The 21,714-nt window shown below is 38.7% G+C and overlaps 2 protein-coding genes across 9 annotated transcripts in view; both read right to left on the reverse strand.

Moving 5' to 3' along the window:
* The window catches only part of Agbl3 (AGBL carboxypeptidase 3), a 56,743-nt gene extending 51,018 nt beyond the window's left edge, over positions 1–5,725 (reverse strand). For both annotated transcript variants that reach the window (XM_055602106.1, XM_055602107.1), the window contains exons 1-3: positions 5,442–5,725; positions 4,421–4,481; positions 502–687 (exon numbers count right to left, since the gene is read on the reverse strand). In XM_055602106.1, coding sequence (XP_055458081.1) covers positions 502–687; positions 4,421–4,481; positions 5,442–5,495 — 301 coding nt within the window. In that variant the 5' untranslated portion in view covers positions 5,496–5,725. The remainder of the gene's footprint in view (positions 1–501; positions 688–4,420; positions 4,482–5,441) is intronic.
* Positions 5,726–11,422: 5,697 nt separating this feature from the next.
* Positions 11,423–21,714, reverse strand: part of Cald1 (caldesmon 1) — a 173,686-nt gene continuing 163,394 nt past the window's right edge. For 5 of the 7 annotated variants that reach the window (XM_055602005.1, XM_055602009.1, XM_055602007.1 and 2 more), the window contains 3 exons: positions 21,066–21,161; positions 16,210–16,290; positions 11,423–13,658 (listed from right to left, as the gene is read on the reverse strand). In XM_055602005.1, coding sequence (XP_055457980.1) covers positions 13,650–13,658; positions 16,210–16,290; positions 21,066–21,161 — 186 coding nt within the window. In that variant the 3' untranslated portion in view covers positions 11,423–13,649. The remainder of the gene's footprint in view (positions 13,659–16,209; positions 16,291–21,065; positions 21,162–21,714) is intronic. The other 2 variants (XM_055602006.1, XM_055602010.1) reach the window with 1 other exon arrangement.

Here is a 21,714-nt window from a genome sequence, read left to right on the forward strand (position 1 = left end):
CAGTATGTCTCACTGAATAGTCGTATCTTTTCAATTGTTCAAATCTAGTATAGATACGAGGTTTATATTTGAAACAGGATCTGGTGATACATAGCTCAGGGTGGCCTTGAACTTGCAATCCTCTGCCTTAGTACCTAGCATGCTATAATGACAGGTACGTGCTACCACGCCCCGTTTGGTATGTATTTTAAATCCTCTATTCAAGTGCAGTGAAATATGAATAGTCTGAACTGAGATGTCCATAAGTTTAAAATGTATACCAGGTTTGGATGACTTTGTGCAAAAAGAAAATGAAATATTTTTATATACTTTATAATTAAATAGAATATATTTTAAAATTAATTCTACTTTTAAACCTGTATAGCTAGTAGGAAATTTTTATTTAAACATATGGCTTACGTTATATTTCTGGAATGCAGTTGTTACATCATTAGTGTCCTCATTAACATCAAGACCGATAAGTTTGCTAATGTCTGAATCCCACAACTTCTAAAAACATACCAATATGTTGGACTTCTTTATCAATGACCTCACAGTGGTATGGCCACCGTGTTGGGCTCAGTGGACCAGAAGAAGAGACACCATATAAATCTCGTGGTTCACGGAGGCGAGGTACCCATCGCCCTAACTGATACTCCAATAAAATTTGTGTGGTCCGAGGGAAGAATGGGTCAACAATAGAATCAGCTGAAAGAGAATTCAAATACAATCATGAGCGCCCAGAAGGGAAACACCAACTCCTACATATTTCATACAGTTCTTATTTTCCTTTTAACCTACTTAATTTGTCGGGAGCGGCCTGCTTTGATATTTAAATTTCGGCGGAGAGATGGCTTTTAGCAGGCCTTTACTAATGGCAGAGAAGAACCTGCAAGTCCATCTCCTTTTGTTTGTGACAGCAGGTGGGATAGCTTGTGAGGGTCATACCTCTTCCTCAGGCTCCTTGTGAAAATTAACCCATTGTTCTGAGATGTTTTACTGGCTAAAAGTAACTCCTCACTAATAAAGATGTCATAGGGCTGGAGGCAGAGGAGGAGGCAGAGACTTGAGGCTTGCTGCTCATGCTGCTTGCTACGGCAGCCTGCCTTTTGCTGTGGCTGTCGAGTCTGGACCTTTAAAAAGTTTCCTGTGTGCTGTGTGTTTATTTTATTAATTTTAATCCTCACTCCTGACTCAAGAACCGTTCGACTCTGCTGGCTGGCTCCGGCATTAATTTATGCATATTTATAAATATTATTTTAACTATTTAGTAATTCATGACATTCTAAATATCTAAATGAAATTTTGTAACAGCTGAAAAAGTGTTGGTTAACATATGCAGTATTATTTTACAAGATTTCTTAGCAATCTTCTAAAATGTCTGTTTCTAGAAGCTTTCCCAGCAAATTATCTAAATTTGACTTTTAAATGTGTGTGTGTACTGAGGAGAGTCCCCCAGAGGCCAGGGGTCAACTTTTGGTGTCATCCTTAAGAACACTGGCTAGGGGGCTGGAGAGATGGCTCAGAGGTTAAGAACACTCACTGTTCTTCCAAAGGTCCTAGTTGAATTCCCAGCAACCACACGGTGGCTCATAATCATCTACAGTAAGATCTGGTGTGGTATAAATAATAATGTTGTATATATATATATTTTTTTTCTTTTTTATTAAAAAAAAAGAACACTGTCTACCTCCATTGACACAGGTTCTCTAATTGACCCAGACCCCATCAGTCCATTAGGATGGACTGGCTATCCAGTGAGCCCTACAGATCTTCCTGTCTCATAAACCTCTCCAGTGCTGGGATTATCCGTGCAAGCCACCATGCAGATACTGTTATGGCCAAACTCAGGTCCTCATGTTTGTGAGGGCTTTACTAAATGATCTATTTTCTCAAGCTCTATATTTGAGTTCTTAACCATACCACTCCTGCAATGAGTTAAATATAACCTCACCACTTACTGGAACTGTATTCCTAAAAGTTGCTATTGATATCTAAGTCACAAGTTTTTCACTGTGTGACCCAACCCCAAAAATGTGTGGTCATATAGTTACAACCTACCCTTAGCAGGCAGTGCATGGCCTTTTCTGTCAGTATGAAATGGTATGGCATCAGTTTGATGTGAAATTCCTTCTAAGTTTATTTCCCTTCTGTTATATGACTGCAGAACATGTGAACTAACTTCCAGGAACTTTCCACTAGGATCCAAATAAGTTCTCTGCTCTACTTTAAATTTTTATTTGCCTTGTTTATGCATTCACTTTTTAAGTCTTGCCCTTGTGTGTTGCCTAGGTAGTGTTCCCAAACTCCTTCCAGTTTTAAGCACCAAATTTCTGAACTGTTATTGCTCAAAACAACTCCTTAAATGTGTCAAAGTTACATTTTAACAGGCTTTACCAAAATTGGATCACCTTAAACAAGTGACTGTGACTTTATTTAATATATATCACAGATGAGTATCTACACTAGTACTTTAGAATTATTCTGATATGACTATCAGAAATCATTTGTGGTTCTTGACTAGTTACATCTTCACTTATAAAAGCCATCCTTAAAGTGCATAGTACAATATATACCTGCAACACAACTGTGTGTGAGATATTTAATAAACTTCCTATTGTTGGATATTCAGATTGTTTCTGACTTTTGACTCAGAGAAAGAAGAGTCAGAAGAGATACTTGTCCTAACATATACCAAAATATCACATTTAAAGCCATATTTTACAACATTAATGGTGTCTCATGAGTCCGGGAATGGAAAGATGGGATTCAGAACCTGAAAAAGTTAACATGTCAAATATACGGTAAAGGTAACATTTTTGAATCAGTGACAAAAATGAACAAATTTCAATAAATAATCCCACATATTACCAAATGACACTGTAGCTACTTATGAATCAGAAGATAAAACCTACTCATGTGAGAAATTAAATATCAAAATTCAGATCAATGCAGAGAAGTACTTAAGCTTCTTTCTTTGATGAGTATACTCATGACTTTGGGTATAGAATGTCTTTGTAATTTGAATAATATAAAAATGAAAAGCCATAAATGAAGAGTGATAAACCCAACCATATCGAAAATAATTCTAAATGATGGAAGCAACATAAGCAAAAATCAAATAATTACCATGCCTGAGCAATTCATAACAAGAAGAAATATTAATAGACAGTAAGCCTGTAAAAACAATTGTCAACTGCTCTAACAATATACCAGTTAAAACAAAGAGTTACATCCTGTCTTCCATTAGATGCCAAAGCAAAAACAAAACAAATGAACGAACAAAGAAAAAGGAGCAGCAAGGAAGTGTCCACAGAACAGTGCTATACAATTCCTACCAGTATAGGTATATGTATATATACTTGCACATATACTACACATATATGTATATATACATATATACACTATAAAGAGAAAATTTAGAAAGGTATATACTATGCTGGTTGATTTTTGTCAACAACACAAACCCAGACATATCTGAGAAAAAGGAATCCTGAGAAAATGCCTCCACAAAACTGGTGAGTGGGCAAGTCTGTGGAGCATCTTCTTGATTCATGATTGATGTGAGAGGGCACAGCCCACAGGTGTAATTGCCATCACAGGGCAAAGCTTGTTTGGAAAGCAAGCTCAGCAAGCCAGTAAGCAGCATTCCTCCACGGCTTCTGCTTTGATTATGCTCTGTTCCTCAAGGTCCTCCCTGACTTCCCTTAGTAATGGAGTGTGACCAATAGTAACAAGATGAAATAAACCATTTCCTTCCTAAGCTGCTTTTGGTCATGGTATTTTTGTCACAGAAAGTCTAATGATGACACATACCAGCTTAAGAAGAGTAACTATCTTAAAAGTAATTTGTTTTAGGATGGTGGTAACAAAGACAAGTAAAAAGACTTTATTTAACATCAGTAGTAGGCTGTTTTAGATATGTGCATATTTACTGGAAATGTTTTGGAATTTGATGGTACAACTGTAAATGCATACATTTTAAAAAATCTAGTGTACATCAGGATGCTCACACACATACTTACAAATGAATAGCATTATTAAAAGCTATTTATGCATCATTAAAATAAACATATTTCTAACACATTGTATTTGTTATATATTGAATCACTGAACAAATGCATCGAGGTCTTTTAAAAAATATTTCTATGTTTTTAATAAAATGAAAAGGTAACTCCTTATGTTAAACAGTCTTTCACAAAGTTTGCTACATTTTCTGCTTTCATTTAATTTTATTCATTACTTTCTAATATTAACCAGGTTTTCTTAAAACCACCCTGAAAAGATTCAATTCCAAAGCGGTATATTTCTTTCTCCCTACTCACCAGAATAACCAGTTTTACTAAATCTCTATTTTACTTTCAGTTTCCTCATCCTACTTTTTACCTATTCAAGGTTCCATGATTAAAAGGGAGGAAAATACATATAGATGAGGTCAAACCTGCTAGTAGTGTACACGGATGAATGTCATCACTTACAAATTTCAAGAATGGTTCATCATCCTGAAACAAAAGAATTGCAAAATTTAAGAAGAATAATATCAAGATCTAGAGTTTTACTTAACATCTACCTTAGTACTTGTGATTGTCTTTAATCTTTAATAAATGGAAGACTCCAACAATTATTTGGTTTACAGCCCCAAAGCAGTGGCTCCAATATAGGAGGGGAACCTTAAAATTTGCATCTTTATTCCTCCTCTTCCACAGAGTATGGCCATGATAATGACTGCAGAAAAGGAATAAAGTTTAATGATAGATACTTGGAACACTTAGGAAAACAACTGGAGAATGAGAGTTATGGACTTAGAGAATTATATATAATTTTGGAACTTTAAACATACTATAATTCATAATTTTAAAAAATCTCTTAGAAAAGGATGTGGGACCAGACACTGTCTTTTCAAACACTATATCCTTCCTCTTCCTTTTTCTACTTTCCACATTCTTTCCTTCTGTATTAAAGAGTTCCATTAATGGACTATGGTGGAACATAAGAACACTGGTTAGAGCACCAATGATTCTAGTATGGTGCATATTAACACGATTAGCACATACAGAAACAGGTATAGATTAAAAAAAATCTTAATGATTACTTACACACACCTTAATAAAATCTAGAATAATTTTACCCAAGTATTTTTTCAAGAAAAAAAAATTATTTTTTCCATTAAAAAAATGGTTTTAATTGAAATAGAGCATTTTGCCCCTCCCTTTCCTTCCTCCAACCTCTCCCATTTCCCCTCCCCATTTTCAAGTTGATAGCCTCTTCAAGAAAAATCTATTCTTCTTATTTCTTTCTAGGTAGGGCATATTATACATTTTCAATCAAGTTATTTTCTAACTCCCATGAAAATTATTTCATCATCCATTCTATTTTTACATTAAATTCTACAGTGTTTTAATTGGGAATATATGCTTTATAATAATTTTTATTTCAAATTGTGTGAAGTAAAAGAGACATACTGAGTCATCGTCATCACTGATACTTCTGTCTGAATCTTCCGAATCTTCTGACATCTCTTTCAGTGTCTGTCTTGCAATTTATTTTATTATGTGGGTAGGATATAAAATTTCTAGGAAAATTATTTGACAACTTTTCTTTTAAGCGAAGGTGTGAATGTTCTGTATTAAATGAATACTCGAAAACACATCCAAATGTATTTAATTAACAGTGCCAGATCTCTAAAACCTAAATTAATAAGGATACAGAAAATTAACTTCAATTTCAAAGAGTTTAAGAAACTATTAATTACTACAAGACAAATCCCTAAATGGTTATGCAATACCAAATTGTCAGTCCTAAAATATATATACATACAAGCAACATTCAACAGACTTCTGCAGGTTGCGTTTATATATTTATTACACCCATAATAATGAGAAAGAGACTATGAATCTAAGAGGATTTGAAGGGGGTTAAAAGATGTGATTATATTTTAATTAAATAAAATTAAAATAAGGACACCAACATGAGTGGATATAAAATGGGAGGGGAATCTGGGAGGAGATGGAGGGGGTATAAATAAATCTATAACCAGTATGTTTTACGAACAAAAATTAAAACTGAAAGAAGTCGGTTGAAACAAAAAAGACAAATCATGTAAAGAATTTAGTTGAAACATATTCACAGTACAGAGCCAGTCCATTTACAGTTTATATTTACAATTAAACAGTACACAGCAACAGTAAATTCAGTATTATCCTCAAGCATTAAAAATTAGGCAAGGAAAGTTATAATTATTCAGGCAATAAAATGTAGCAGTAGTTTAAAACCCTTTCCCTTCCTCCTTAACTTTCAGTTGGCCGAAGTTTCAGCGTCTACAACTGAAGTTTCCCTTTAGTTTTGATCATTACTGTATAGTTATCTTCTAACATCAACTACTACAGAGTGCACTGAACGCAGCCCACAAAACTTGACAACCCTCGGTTTACGTGGTTTACAGAAGAGTGTCCGGGGGCGCTGACTGCACAGAAGGCCTTGCAAAGCTTCATCATAAACGATTGCAGGTCAGAGCTGTTTCTAGATGACAGGTCAGGGCGGAGCCTGACGCTTCGGGCCCGGACCACAGCTCGAAATTGGGACCGGCGGCCGGACACCCGGCGGCGTCTCCTTACTTGCGCGGACTGGGCGGGCGAGCGCTGGGACCGGAGCGTCCACGCCCGAAGAAGACGCCGGGAGGCGAGCGGCGGCGCCAGGCCTTCCGCCCGGGCAGCACGGCAGGGCCCGCGCGGAGCCTCGCACTCACTCGGGCCCCGCGCCCCCGTCTGCGCGGCGTGGCGCGTCCGCCGCTGCCTAGCTCCCTCGGCCTCCTCACGCCACGCAGCTCGACCCACCCTCGCCGAGAGTACCTTAGGACGTCCCGCACACACCCGGCCACAACAGGGCGGGAGGAAACACCACCGCAAGTCAGCAGCCGCAGCCACGCCCTCCATGGAGAGCAGGCCGCCTGTTGTCGGGGCAACGGCTGAACTCTCGCGAGACTTCGGGCAGCTTCGGCTCTTAGGGACGGCTGCGGAATTGGTGAGGTTTTAGCGGGAGAAAGAGACGCCGGGGCGTGAGGTGAACTCTTGAAGGTTTGGAGAAGTTTGAGAATTGTGGGCCGGAGGAAGGGTTAAGCGTTGGGGAAGGCGCGATAGCAGTTTGTTCTGGGTGTGAGCAATTTGTTTGCTAGGTCCCTGCGCTGAGAAGGCAGTGGATGCTCACTTGGCTTTTAACAGCCTGACCAGGGGCAAGTTAAATTTCTAAACTAAATTTTCTTCATTAATAAAAAGAATGCAGTAATTTTACTTGGCGTTAAAAGGTTGAGTCTCGTTCGCCATCCATACTTATGCTGGAAACGAGAGTTAAGTACCTGATTTGGAGGAGTCATGGTTCTATGAGGGTAAATTCTCGAAATTTTATCAGCTTAGAAATTCTTTGTTAGCCAACGTTTTCACAAGCAACTCCCCCCCCCCTTTTGCCACATTTAAATCAATAAGATACCCCCATAACAGACTTATTGGTCATCTTTAACTTCAGTGGATAATACAGTTGGAACAGTTTTCCACATAGAGTTTGAAAAATGACGAAGAATGTTCTCACGGTCCACATTATATGCACTGAGACTTGTGATAGTGTAGAAGCAGGGATAATGGGCTTGAAAGTAAAATAAGAGCAAAGCACGTTGGTTCAAGCATGGAAATGGGTTAGCATCTCTAGATTTGGTAAGTTTCTGAAAATGTGTTTGTCAGCAATTCAAAAGATTGAGACTTCTGTTTGTTTGGACATTGGCCTGAGGAAATAAAGTGTACCATAGGTCATGATCGTTTGAAAATTTGGTCCTCATGGTTATGCTTGGTTTTATTCCACATGGACATCACTGAAGGTAACACACTAAAGAGTCTGTCATTCGAGGGCTCAGAAGCCCAGGGCTGAAATTTAATTGTCATTGTAAAACCGTAAGAACAGAAACTTTTCTTGTGCTTATATATGGGGCCATTCAGAGGTAAGATGAAATGAGGCCATCACTGTAGAGTTCTCATCATTAAACTGTAGTGGCTTTATAGGACAGACCAGAGGAGGTCCATTCCCTATTTCTGCTAAGGGGTACCCTATGGTTCCTCAGGACTTTGCCAGGGCTTCCTTTACCTGCATCTCTACAGCCATAGCCAAACTAGACCTCTTTTCTTAAAGCTTACCCAGCTGGTGGTATTGTGCCATTGGAAACAGTATTAGGCTAAGACAATCTTTATACATGGAATCTATTTTTTTTTTTTTTCTGTTGGACTTTAGTCAAGGATAAAGATCATAGTCTGTCAGGTGCACAAGATGAAGCTCTGAGAAACAACCCAACCAGGTATGGAAGAGGTAAAGATAGGATTTAAATCTCTCTCTCTCTCTCTCTCTCTCTCTCACACACACACACACACACACACACACACACACATATACATTCAGCCCAACTATGCATATTAACATATGTTAATGAATATAGAGAAGAATGTTATCAGTGCGTAAGAGAACTACTTAGAAATTCAGAAAAACTTCGGAAATAATTTTCATTCATTATTCATCTGACCTTTACTGGTTAGTTCACACCAGAGACTATCGGTTAGTGCAAGGATATTGCAGGGAGCAGAACAGTTTTTAATGGAGATTATTCTAATGGGAGAGAACAGACAAACAAAACAATAGAACCGTGCAGATGAAAATTGCTGTGGAGAGAAATAAGCATAGCAGATGCTGGAGGTGAGTAGCTTGGCAGCATGGTTCCCTCAGATGAGTAGCTAGGGAAGTTCTCTGTCCAGATGGCATTTGAACAGGAGAATATACTACATGGTTGACTAGAGTGGACCTTGTTAAGGTTAAAAAAAAAAAAAAAAAAAAAAAAAACCCCAGCAAATACAAAGACCATGAAAGAAGTGCTAGGTGGAGCTAGTTTCATCTTAAAGAAAAGGGTTTTTTTTTTTTGAAGCATCTGCTTTAAATGTTTAAAATTGAATTTTAAATTATTTGTGTTGCATTTATGGGGGAGCATCCATGCTCCAGTGCATTTGGGGAGGTCAGAGTACAACTAGTAGGAGTCTCTTCTTCTGTTCTGTGGGGCCCTGGGAATCGAACTTGGGTTGTCAGGCTTGGTGGAAATGCCTTTTCCTACTAAATCATCTACGTTTTTCATTTTTAGTTTAAAAGTATTTTTTAAAATTTTGATTTCAGATACTAGCATAGACTAGAAATTAAATTCTTTGCTCTTAAAATGAAAATAAGGCCTTGAATAAACAACTCAGACTTACTGATTTGTGCTCCCTTCTCTGGTCTCACCACTGAGAGCTACTAGCCAGTTTCTACCTTTTTAGGAGGCAGATGTAGCCTGCAGTAACTTCCATCTTCTACTCTGATAAAGAAGTAGGAATCAAAATATTAAAGAAGAATAAAAGAGGGAACGAAAACTCAACACTGTATTACCACCAAAAGCACAATCACTGGCATGGGTATCAGGATGAAAATTTTGTTTTAGTAAAATGGCAAAAATGTAAGTTATGTTAGGAATATAACTTATTTTGAACAATTTGCTATTTAGAATTTATTAGACAAGAGATCTAGAAAAGAAAACAAAGTGACCAGTGCATTAATCTTTATGATGTCACAGAGTTAGGCATCATGGAGACTCTGAGGTCTCTTCACACAGTTTAGTTGATGAAGCCACTCTAGGAACAGGGAGCCAGAAGCGAGTTAAGTATCTGTCTACACCTTTCTTGCATTATCTGGCCTTACGATGACACTTTAGGGCCAACCTCTCAAAGTGTTTCCAAGCTCCTATTGAGATCTGTTCCACTCAGAAGCTGATGAAGACTCAGCTGAAGGCATCCCATAAAGATGCCTTCATCACATTCTCTTGTTCCCTTGGGATTCTTACTTCTTGTTGGGTTAAGATAAAGACCTCCTGGGTCAAAATGACACGGGTCTCCTTACCTGGTCAAGTTATTGTCTAGTGTTTGCTGTCACACACTTGTCTGTGAACTTCCTGAGGAGAGCAACTTCAGCCCTTTCTCCCTGCGCGCGCACACACACACACACAATAGGCTCTCTTCAAGGCACACTTACAGGTAATAGTCTTTTGTGACACACCAGGGAGTGTAGTAATTAAGAATGTGGCCCTAGGAGTCTCACTGGTGGTCAACTATCTTGTGACTAAACAGCTCACTGACCTGGCATGTTTTAGAAGTTCTTTATACTTCAATTTATTTACCTGCAAAATGGGGATAATAGACTAGTACCTGTTTTGTAGGATTATTGAAAAGATTAAAAGGGTGAAAAACGTGTTAAGTTCTAAGCAATTGCCTGTATTTCACTCAAGTAACACGAGGGGGCAGGTTCCAGCCATTACTCTCTTCTGACGTAGCAGGTTGGCTTTCAAGGTATCCCCATGGGACCAGTAGCATTGTTATTCAGTACTTTTTTTAAGAACGTAAATTCTCAGGCTCCACCCCAGACCTATGGAATCGGAAACGGTGGAAGAGTCTGTTCAATGAGTCTAGTAGGTGAACCAATAGCACAGCAGGTTAAGTGTAGACTTTTTCAAGTTAGGTACTTGAAATAAGTTATTGAACTTTTCTGTGCCATAGTTTCCTTGTGAACAGGAATAATGCCACCTAGCTAATACTGTTATGAGCATTAAGTGCTGGTTCTAGTTGGTGCTCTCATTTGTTTTCACTGACAGTGTTTGAGGCACACATTCTCCACAGACCTAAGTGGGTGGGAAAAGGGGAGGAGGGGAAGAGCTGGCTTCCCAAAGCAAGGTCTGCAAAACAGCAGAGCCATCACAGCATCAGAATCATTTGAAATGCAGACTCTCAGGGCCTGTCCAGATCAATTATATGATGCTCATATTTTATGAAAATACATTAAGTGTTCCTTTAAAACATGCCATAGCAAAATTCTGCTAGCAAATCTGAAGTGGAGTGAAATAAGAATTCTCTGTGGAGCTGGGGTTGGATGAGCTAACACACAAACTACAAAGCTGGGAACAAGACAAACAAAACCCATGCCTCTTCCACCCTTCCAGGTACACCAGATCACTACCTCATGCTGCTGCACCTAGCCTTTGCATTTATTTTGAAGGAGAATTTTTAAAATGTTCTGTCACTGGTCCACTTCAGAGTACTTTTGAACATTTGGTTAGAAAATACTCTGTAATAAGAAATATTTTAAATTACAGCTGTGCCAAGCATGCTAACACTTATAATCTCAGCACTTGAGGGTCAGGAGTTCAAGGTTATTCTTGGCTTCATATTGAGTTCCAGGCCAGTCTAGGCTACATGAAATCCTGTCTCAAAATGCTTTTTCCTTTATAGAGTGAAACCGACATACAATGTGAAGTACAAGAGCCTTGCCATCCTCTTTATTGTTATAGACACACTTCTCACAATCAGTAGACCACAGAAAAATTCATGAGGCAAAGACATTTGGAAGAATTCCATTTATTGTGGATGCATTTTCACAATATATTTTATTGCAGCAATCAATTCTCAGTGAAAAATGTCAAGTGTTAAGAACATGTTTAACAATGGCAGATTCACAGAACATGCTAGTCAGCTTGCAGCTTCCCCTCTTAAAGATGACAGAGAGCTGTAATCCAAGTAAATGAGGAATTTGCTTTTTCAAAGATTAAATCTAAACGGAACAGAATTCTACCCTAAAACTCATGTCATCCAAATTTGGAATAAAATGTAGGATCAAAGTATTCTTTTTACAACTTGGAACTTTCTTAAAGGCTTAACAACAAAGGGCCTATAAAATAGTAGAAGGCCTTTGTTAACACAACCATGACCCCTCACCATCCACCTTAACTCGAACTTTGACCCATTTTACTCCAATGATGGAAGTCATTTCCATAGGTGTGCCATGTGCATTCTATTTATCTTATCATAGACTTGTGTCTACTCTGTCGTGGGTAGATGACTTGGGTAGTCTTAGTGGCTTTCCTTTGGCCCAAGTTTGCCAGAAGCTAGGGAATCCAACTAACTTTTACTAATTTGTGAGAAAAATAGACTTTTCAAGATAGTGGTCACCCCTCAAGCCAACTCTTCCCTCTTGAAGGGAAATATGTGGACTAGGAAATAGTTATTTTGGACGCTCTCCCAGTGTGGAAGGAATGGAGACTAAGATAATTTTGGTTAAGTCAGCTGAGGTATGAGTTTGTACAATGACACTGTATACATAGAATGTTCTATATAAGAACATTTTGTAAAGCACTAGAGTACTTTTCATTATCTGTTGGGAAGAAAATAAAGATATAAGCTAACATAGGATCTGATATCTGAATGGTGAGTCCCTAAGGACCCTTGGGGGAAGAAATAAAACTTAAAATTTACATATACTTTTGAAATTTTAAGATATTATCAACTTATGACAGTATCAACTGACTAATAAAGGCAGAAAATTTTAATTTAAAAAGTCCGAGTACATAAAGATAGAAGGACTGCCATGCTTTTTGCTCACTTTGCCTGTATGCTTCTAGGAGGCAAAATTGGGCTTTGTTTCGGCATCTACATAAATTTTAATTTGTGCAATACTGTCACCAGATGCTTGATTCTAAATGTTAGAGAAGGAGGACACCTTAGATACCATGTAAGTCAACTTTTTCTTGGGAACATCACTGTCACAAAAAGCAGGGTTTGAGCATCGTCCAAATGGTAGTCTTAAAATTTACACTGGACTTCAAGACTGCCCTCAATTATAAACTAAAGACTAGGTCTTAGAAGAAATTTCAACTAATTTTGACACTTCTAATCTCCTTTTTTTTCCCAATTTTTTTTTCTTATACATCATCAGGCATTGAAAACATATCTATACCTAACTTCCATGGCAAATATGAAATATTAATATAATATTGTGATTTTTAATCTTCAAAAGCTGTGATATTGGTTAGTTACAAGGACATACTATGCAATATAATAGTCTAGCACATGAAAGAGCAGTCTACTATTAGTGTGTCTGTAGACATGTATGCACATACATTACATAGTTGGGTTATCTAAATGTGGTTCAGTCTACAATTACTACCAAAGAAATTTGCAAAGCATCTAACCTGAAAAAAAAATCAGTACCACTGTCAGCTAAAATAATCACCCAATTTAGGTATGAATCAGCACATAAAAAAGCAATATGTCAACAGTACATCTTTTATAAAGACAATCATTACTGCCCTGTATCAGATCTGAAATGGGTTACTTTTGATTGCCTACTTAGATAATTTCTTCCATACTTTAGTCTAAAGTGCAGAAACATGATGTCTGTATTGAGACAAAACAAAACCTATGGTTCATTTCCTCCCTAGATACTGCATTCATTCCTCAGATAATCTTAACCTCAAATTCCTTTTGTTGACTTCCGAAGTGGTGGTTCTCACTGCTGGAACGACAGTAGCGAGTCTACTTCACAGCATGGGTTTCTTTGGAAACAGGCTCCTCTGCAAAGGCAGTACTTTGACCATGAACATCTCTAGATGTGGTTATTAAATATAGTGAGCATATATATGGGTTTATTGGGATATTGGAAAATTTTTTTTAAAAAAAGGAAAATGAACCCAATTTAGTAAATCAACATAAATATAAACAGAGCAATTAGCCCCCTACAACTGAGCTGGCCCAGCAAAACGTCTTGCAGTTGGGTTCTTTCTCCCGATTGTTTCAAACCTGCTGAGAGAAGAGAACTTTAAATCAGCAGTCCACAGTGTTTCGTTAGGATGGATTTTGCCAGAAAAACAAAATAAGACTCACGGCACAATAGAGTAAACATAAACACCATGAAAGGGAAGTTTACTGCTGGCTTTTGTTCAAATATGCCCTTTTGCCCCAAGATTTTTTTTTCCACTTTTTCTTTCTCCTTGAGATTCCTTTCCTACCTTGATCTTCCTCTTTGCTCACAGCACTCAAAATCAAGATGGTTTTTGAACTCTACAGTAAGGACTGGGAAGTTCTAGTGTTCTACATGACTTAAAGGTCAGTCAAGGCCACATCAGCCTCATGACAAGAGGATATGCTTTTCTCCAGTTTACTCCCAGCCATCTTTTTATTTTAATCCCTGCACACTCATCCTTGAGACTTATCTGACCCTTAGTCTATTTTATTCCATTTATCATCCCTTCATCCAGCTGTTAAAAGTCCCTGCTGTAGTAATAACATCTTCATCTGTGATAGATTGCATTTTCAAAGTGCAGCGCCTTTTCATTTCAAGGGTGTGGCCACACAGTAAGTAGGGAGTTTGGTGTTTTGGAGGAGGGATCCCTCACCTGCTGGCTCATTGACTCAGCTAGGTCTGTTGGTTTATCAAAACCACTGAAATAGGTCAGTGGTAGACTGGTGAGGGAGGCAGGCATGGTGCATGAAAAGCACCCTTCTGCTTGGTGCCACCATCCCAGGTGCATCCTGCAAGCTGTCGTGTCTGTGAGAGGTGTCCTCTTAGTCCCACCACTCGAGGGTGCTTTTGCTCTACTCTCCATAGCCCTAATGTGACCGCGGGGGCCCTGATACCTATGATGGTGGACAGTCAATGTACCCTACTCAGAAAGGTAGCTGTCATAATACTTTGGAAGATGTACCTAAGCTACTAAGATTTCAAAGTCTTAGGCTCACAAGTTTATTCTTTGTGTTTAAAAAAAAAAATCACCATTCCTCTGCCACAAAAATTATGAGGGAAATTTTAAAACATTACATTTTTCGCTGAATGTACATTCTCAAAAATAAAACCTTATGGGTAATAGTTAAGAATGTGATCCCAGAGCAGACTGTTTGAGTGTCAGTGTAGGTATTTTTTAACATTAAAAAAAAAAAAACATTAAGTTTTGTTTTACATCTGTATTTTGACTGCATGTATAATTGTGTCCCCTGTGCACGTCTAGTGAGTGCCCTTGGAGACCAAAGAGGGTGTTGGATCCCCTGGTACTATAGTTACAGAGGGTTGTGAACTGCCATGTGGGTGCTGGTAATTGAACTACATCATTTTCAAGAACAGAAAATGCTCTTAACCACTGAGCCATCTGTCCAGCCCCTCAGTGCAGGTTTGACTACTTGTTAGATGTTGTTTCTTTACAAAAGTCATCGAATATCTTAGTGCCTCATTTTCTTCAGCTATTAAATGGTAATAATTCTACCACTTAACCCTCCTAATAGCTAGAGGATTACATGAGACAGTACTGTGGTTGGCAGTGATCATCACTAGGTACTTTTTTAGCATATTGCAATCATTTGGATAATAAAAGTCACTTTAAGTAGAGCAGCTGGGCTGGTGGGTTTCATTGTACTAAAAGAGCAATCTATAACTAATAGAGAAGATGGAGTGGACTCTTAGGCAGCTGCACCAGATTGAAAATAGTACAAAACGTGGGAAAGGGGGCTGTCACTCCCTCACTGCATTGGATCTCCACTATCGTGGATCTTCTAGCTGCCTTCAGAGCGCTCACTTATCTGTAGTTTGCTTGAGAAGTCTCTGCCCCTAGGGTTCTGCATTACTTGGAAGCAGACTATTCTCACCTTATTTATTACTGATTTCTGAGTTCTCTTCTTGAATTTCCTCCTATTGAAGGACAAGGCTGGGTCTTTTTTTTTTTTTTGAAATGGGGAAAGGCTACAATCAGGAGTGGAATTAGCTCCTTACACAACCAGAAGTACTATTTCTTCTCTGAGCATCTTTTAAATACCACTGAGAAAAATGTGAAAACTCCTTTTCTAGAAGACTAAGCTCTTAGCTATTGGCTTTTACAGGAGAGCATACTTTGTCTATTTAAAAATTTTGCCATAGCCATCTAGAGTCTGAGGCTGTGGAAATATCTCCTATGATAGTTCTAGAAATGGAGCCAATGAAGGAAACAAACAAATTCTTCAAAGAGAGTTGTTTTTCCCAAAATAACTGTTTAGCTAGAGACCTTGTGAAGAAAAATACACCATAGTTATCTTATATGGTCCTCTTGGCCAGATTTTCTACAACCACAACTACTTAAAAATTATGTTACTAGGAATCATTCCATGACTTTGAGACATTTATGCTATAAGCACGGCAAACCGTCAGTGCCAATGGCTTTGTGAATTGTCCTTCCTCTGGACTCCACATAGGGCTTTTGGAAACTGATGGTGATCTATAGTACAGATTTGTGAGTCAGCATTATTTTTCATTTGACCCCAGGACATTATATCCCATGATTCATTAGGAAAAAAAATCAATCTTTGAGACACAATTCCCCTAGTATGTTACCTTAGTGGGGGAAGTGACCTTATCCACAGATTGCTTTTCCCAGAGGTTCCGCTTGCCAGAAACATCTCCAGGCCTCAAGTCCTAATGAAAAGAAAGCGGGGGGTGGGGGGAAGAGGTAACCATTAAAAATTTCTGGCTAGGCCTGAGTAAGCTAGCCACCACATCTACTGTTGGTTCAAACTGACATGTTGTCAGTACACTTTGCACCAATGGTGAAAAATGGAAGAACCACTAGTGGTTACCTGACTTGTGACAGACATCGGCCTGTTTCATGAAAAGGGGCTGACAATACATAGAGACTCCAGGTCCTTCACTAACAACTCTCTGGCTATCATGTTGCCTACCCAAGAGGCAGGCTGGAAGTTCAGAGTGCTTCTCAGGCCCACTGGCCTTAGGCAGCGCACTTGGAAGCATCTGATCTCTGGTGGTGTCTCCATGGAGTTAAGTTCCTGTAGTTCCTGTGGTGCTGTGCTCACTAACACCTGCTCTGTGGCTGTTATCTCCGCAGCTCATTCCCTGTGGAGTCTTATTCGTTCCCTAAGAACTCCCTTATGCAGGCTCACTGTCTTAAGGTCTTGCTACCTGAATGAAGATATTAAAATCCTTTTGCCTTTTGTGATGGCCATATGAGTAATCCAGGAGTGGATTAGTAGAACCTAGCCCCACAAAAACAAACATTTGTCACAGATGGTAACCCTAAGTGAACTGGGCAGTTGATGATGAATGTTAAGAACGTGTGTGAATCCTGGGAAGGAAACAGTAAAATATGACCCATCCTAGTTATCCAGCCTTGAGTTCTTGTTTGCTAAAACAAGTAAGAACTCATAATTTCATTTGGATAAGGATCCAAATTTCTGTTTCCATTTACTTCTCTTCCAGCATTTGCTTATAAAAGTCCTTGGCACAAGGTAGCTTGGAGAAAATGAATGTATTTTTACTGAAATATTACTGATTACTTTGGCAATGCCTTTTCTCATTAGTAAGGCAACGTTAGCAACTGTAGTTTTCCATGGATACCAATTTTGATGAACATATTTTTAACATAGAGTACTGGCATCTAAAAACACTGAACGTGCACTGTTAAATAATGCCATGTGAAGATTTGTCATATTTGGAGTTATGGGCCTGTGGGATGAATTTCTGATATTCTATTCGAAAGCTATCCCTGTTTAACTTGAAACATTAGGCAACAAATCATATTAAAAAAAAAAGAATTCCACTACATTTGCTAATGTGAGTAAAAGTTGCCAAATTGTCTAGAAGACTTAAAAATGTTAGTAATTATAGTAAGGAACATGCTGACAGAGCTCTGAAAAGTGAGTATAATCACTTATGTACTTGATTCATGGAAGACATTTTTTTCATGAGTGTTTCTATCTAATAAAATGGATTGCATGTCCCTGAAACAGTGTTAATGAACCTTTAAATAAGGTGTTTTAAGAAAATATCAACATCTACATTGTAAGTCGGTATTTTCAAGTCAAAGAGGAAACATAAATGGAATTACCTGACCAGACTATATGTTAGAGAAAGACCCGCTCTGGGAGAAGAGGGATAAATGAAGGCAGGAAAGGCAGGTTTCCAGTCAACCAGACATGAAAGAGTGAAGAAGAGAAGCCAGCTGAGAAAGACATCATTCTTTTTTCAAACAAAAAGAAAGACAAGTTAGCACTTTAATTGCTACATGACATAACAGTTTAGATACAAAGAATAGACAAACCAGCTAAAACATTCAGAATTAAATGCCAGCTATAAAGTTATACTGGAAGCCTATAAATTCTACTCATAAATAGCTTGAATATCCCAGTAAGACACACAATGCAGGACAGTGTTTTTATTTTAAATCTGCTGATTTGGGGGGGGGGAATAGTGCTAACAATTTTCAGCACTTGTAATTTTTAGCATTTCTGAAGATGATAACATAACTCTCTTAGTCTTGGGTGGTTTTTCTTCTGAGTTTTAGAACCCAGCACACTAACACTAGTCCTGTGAATTATTCTTCTACTTCCTCTGTAGGTTTCACAATGGATAGACTGCCTTGTTTGAATAACTCTCTTGACTTTTTTCTAATGGTCACAAGAGACACACCTTCAAACAACAAGTCTAAGCCTTCTCCTCCACCTACCCGTGGTGAGAATAAAAGAAATGGGTTGAATAAACTATCTGGTCCAGAATCAGAAGCTACTCTTGTAGTTCTCCTACTGGGTGCTGCTTTCAGATAATGCTCTAACATCCTGGGCTCAGGATCAGTCTAGCGAAAGCCCCAAAGATCCCACCTGGTTGTCTTGAAGGACCAAGATAGAAACACTCATGTCTGAAGAGGCTGGTATAAGAAAAGAAAGAGAGACTGGAACCAATACATTCAAGAATGTGTTTCCATACTTCAAAAATATGTGTAAATTATAACTTGAAAAATAAACACAACAGTGTGGGTCAAAGCTTAGCTTCAGGTCACTAGTGCTACATCTCATGGACAAGACCTGCGATCTCTTATCTTTGTAACCTACCTTCCTTGGACATTTTATGTAAAAAGTCTTTACACATGTGCAGAATTCTGGTACCCTTTCCACACTGAAACTTTACCTCCTTTCTGCTGGGCCCACAGAGTCACTGCATCACCTCCCCTGCCTTGCCTGGGTTCCAAGTCCTGGTTTTCCTGAAGACCGCCACATTACTAGCTACAATATGACATGGTGGGTGCTAGGTCTTAAATATCAGAGGAAAATACTACCAGAGGAATGTATGCACAGTTTAGAAAGGCTTAATGAGTATAACCAAACTAGCATTTAATTTGTGATATCAAGTATGTGTTTCTTATTTCCAATCTGGTCCTAATTTGAGGCCACACAAATCCACAGAATCCAATGGGAAGAAAGTGCTCACTAAAATCTATATTAACTGTTATATTCTTTCCCTCTCTGCCTTCTCTAGATAAGTCTATGAATCACTTATTAAATATGAAATCAAGCAGCCCTTGATTTTATAAGTCTCCTGTATTACTTTTTTTGTTCTGCCACTTTTTAAGAGGCTATCAATAGCCCCAGAAACTGTTTTTACTAATCTTTGGTGTGGGATCCTTAATATATTTATATCTATAGTAATAATAACTCCGCTTATATTCAACCCTTTTACTAGAATGGCATATAGAAGAAGGGGAGTTGGTCAGGACAGGTGCTGATAAAAGAATGGAGAGAAATCCCTGAACTAAATGCGTGAGAACAACTTGGTACAGGAATGAAATAGAGCATGCGTGCAGGAAACATGGAAGGAAGGGAATGCTCATCTTGTTAGAGGTAGGCTGCCATACTCAAAGAGAAAGCATTATCTTGGTGCCCTTCTTTTTCCTCTCATGAGAGTCCTTTAAGAGGCAGTGTGCGTGTGTGTCCATGAACTTCTCAGATTTACAACTTATAGAAGGGTATTTCATTGTGCTATCAAAGGGATCCATAATTCAAAAATTAGTGGTCATAGTTCCAGAAATCATTGATAGAAATGACCATAATTTGTTTCTGTGTAAAAATAATTTCTTCTACTCATGTCAAGATGGCTGGTGGTGAAACTCGAGGCCCCCAAACCACATCTGGGTGTGCTGTCTTGCCTCCCTTTCTTCTTTTTCTGACTCCTTATCCTTTACCTACTTGGGGGCAGAGAGAAAATTTTTCAATATATAATGTTTTCACAACTGTAACTTGAGTTCATACTGGCATATGCCTCCTATGAAGCTTCATGCAAAGACTCTTGGGTAGAATATTAACTAAAAAAGCTCAAGGTATTGCACCCAAAAAGACAATACAAACATTTCCATCTCTCCTTTGTAACTTGGAAAGTGCTAGGATTTAGTGACATGAGATTATATGTGGAGCCAACAGATGCAATAAAATGCTGCAGGGCTTAACACTTTAAAGGCCTGGAATCTGAGATTTTTTTTTCTTATAAAGTGCAGGTTATATTGCCAGCCTGGTTTACATAGTGAGTACCAAGATAGCCAGGTTATGTAGAGAGACCCTGTCTCAAAAACACACAGAAAAATAAAAAGTGAGAAAAAAAAATGAATGTGGGTTATGGCAGTTCATTCTCTACTCCCATGATACCAATAAAGCTACAGATTCAGCTTAGCAGAGCAGACTGAGTGCAGAATGTGAATGGCTTGTTTATTCCAACAACTGTAAGGCCATTACATATATCCAGTGAAAGAGTTAAAAGAATATTTGCATAACTAGCTTACACTTAGTAAACAAAGTGTTTAGCTCTCTAAAATAATATTGATAGCCAGTCTTTGTAGTTTTCATTTTTACCGGTCATGGGGGAGGGAGAGGTTTCCAGTTTTCTAGTTTCAATTTTTTATGGTTTTCCTTTGCAGGTATTGATAACAAATTATTCAATCTATATTACATATATCATATAAATATATAATAGCAACTATTTCAAGCTGCTCAATAACTATTTTGTGTTAAATTATAGAAATTAGGTGAAATTAGAAACATGGCCTCAAAACAGTAAAAATACACAATCTTTTGGGAATAAATTTTGGAATACTTATAATAGAGAAGTAGCCAGAGTAGTATGGCTTTTGTTGAATAGAAGCCAAATAAACAAGGAAGTAAATAAATAAAGGAAAAAGAGAGAAATGCAGAGAATCTGCCCAACACTAAGTTCCCGCCTCTCTCAGGCAGAGAAAGCTTCCCTTTTACCCTGCGAGTGATGGTGGCACGGTTGTCCGGGCCACGCTGAGTCGGCACACCCGCTCAGCGGCAGAGGACAGGAAAGCCACCATTCCTAGGCAAGTGAGCCGACTCTCTTTTATTCTGCTGTGGAAGCTGTGAGAGCAGAGAGACTCGGAAACCCCGACTACTCACAGAAGGCTTGGGAGCTGGTAACTTGTTGCTATCTGGAGATTTAGTTAGCCATTCATTGATGCGGCTGGAAACGCCCACCTTCAGGCCAGCAGTCTCCTACAAAGAGCCAATCACCCCAAATATTAAAGAAAAAAGTACATTCACCCAAGAAGTCTTCTGAGTAAACTTCAAGATATGCTTAAGTCTTCGATAACTGATCTTGACTATCAATTTGCCTGAAGGATTAACTAGAGAAGATGGGAAGAGACACTCCTCCACCCCTAGGTGGCAGCACCTTCTGGCAGTGGCCAGATATGAAGAAGGGCGCTTTGCCTGTCAGCTTCCTGTCTTGCTGGGGAGTGCCTTTATTGTTTGGGTAGCCACAGTTCCTTCTCTGACGTGGGAACCCACTGATGTCACCCTTCCAGTGTGGACTAAAGCCCAGCAGCTCTCCAGGAGCCCCGGCCTTCACCACTGGATTGGGACTGCTAAACAAGCTCCAGTGGGCTTTCAGCCTCTCCAGCGTGCAGCTGGCCACTGACCCAGCCTCCATAGAAACCAGCTAAACCCTCTTTTGTAATTATATGTGTTGTGTTGATTCTGCCCCTTTTATTGTCTCTGAACCTGGAAGGGTGAAAAATCTGGTTCGGCAGTTAAGAGCACTGGCTGC

This window comes from Psammomys obesus, unplaced genomic scaffold, assembly GCF_907164565.1.
Source record: "Psammomys obesus unplaced genomic scaffold, mPsaObe1.curated_primary_1811, whole genome shotgun sequence".
Lineage (NCBI taxonomy): Eukaryota > Metazoa > Chordata > Mammalia > Rodentia > Muridae > Psammomys > Psammomys obesus.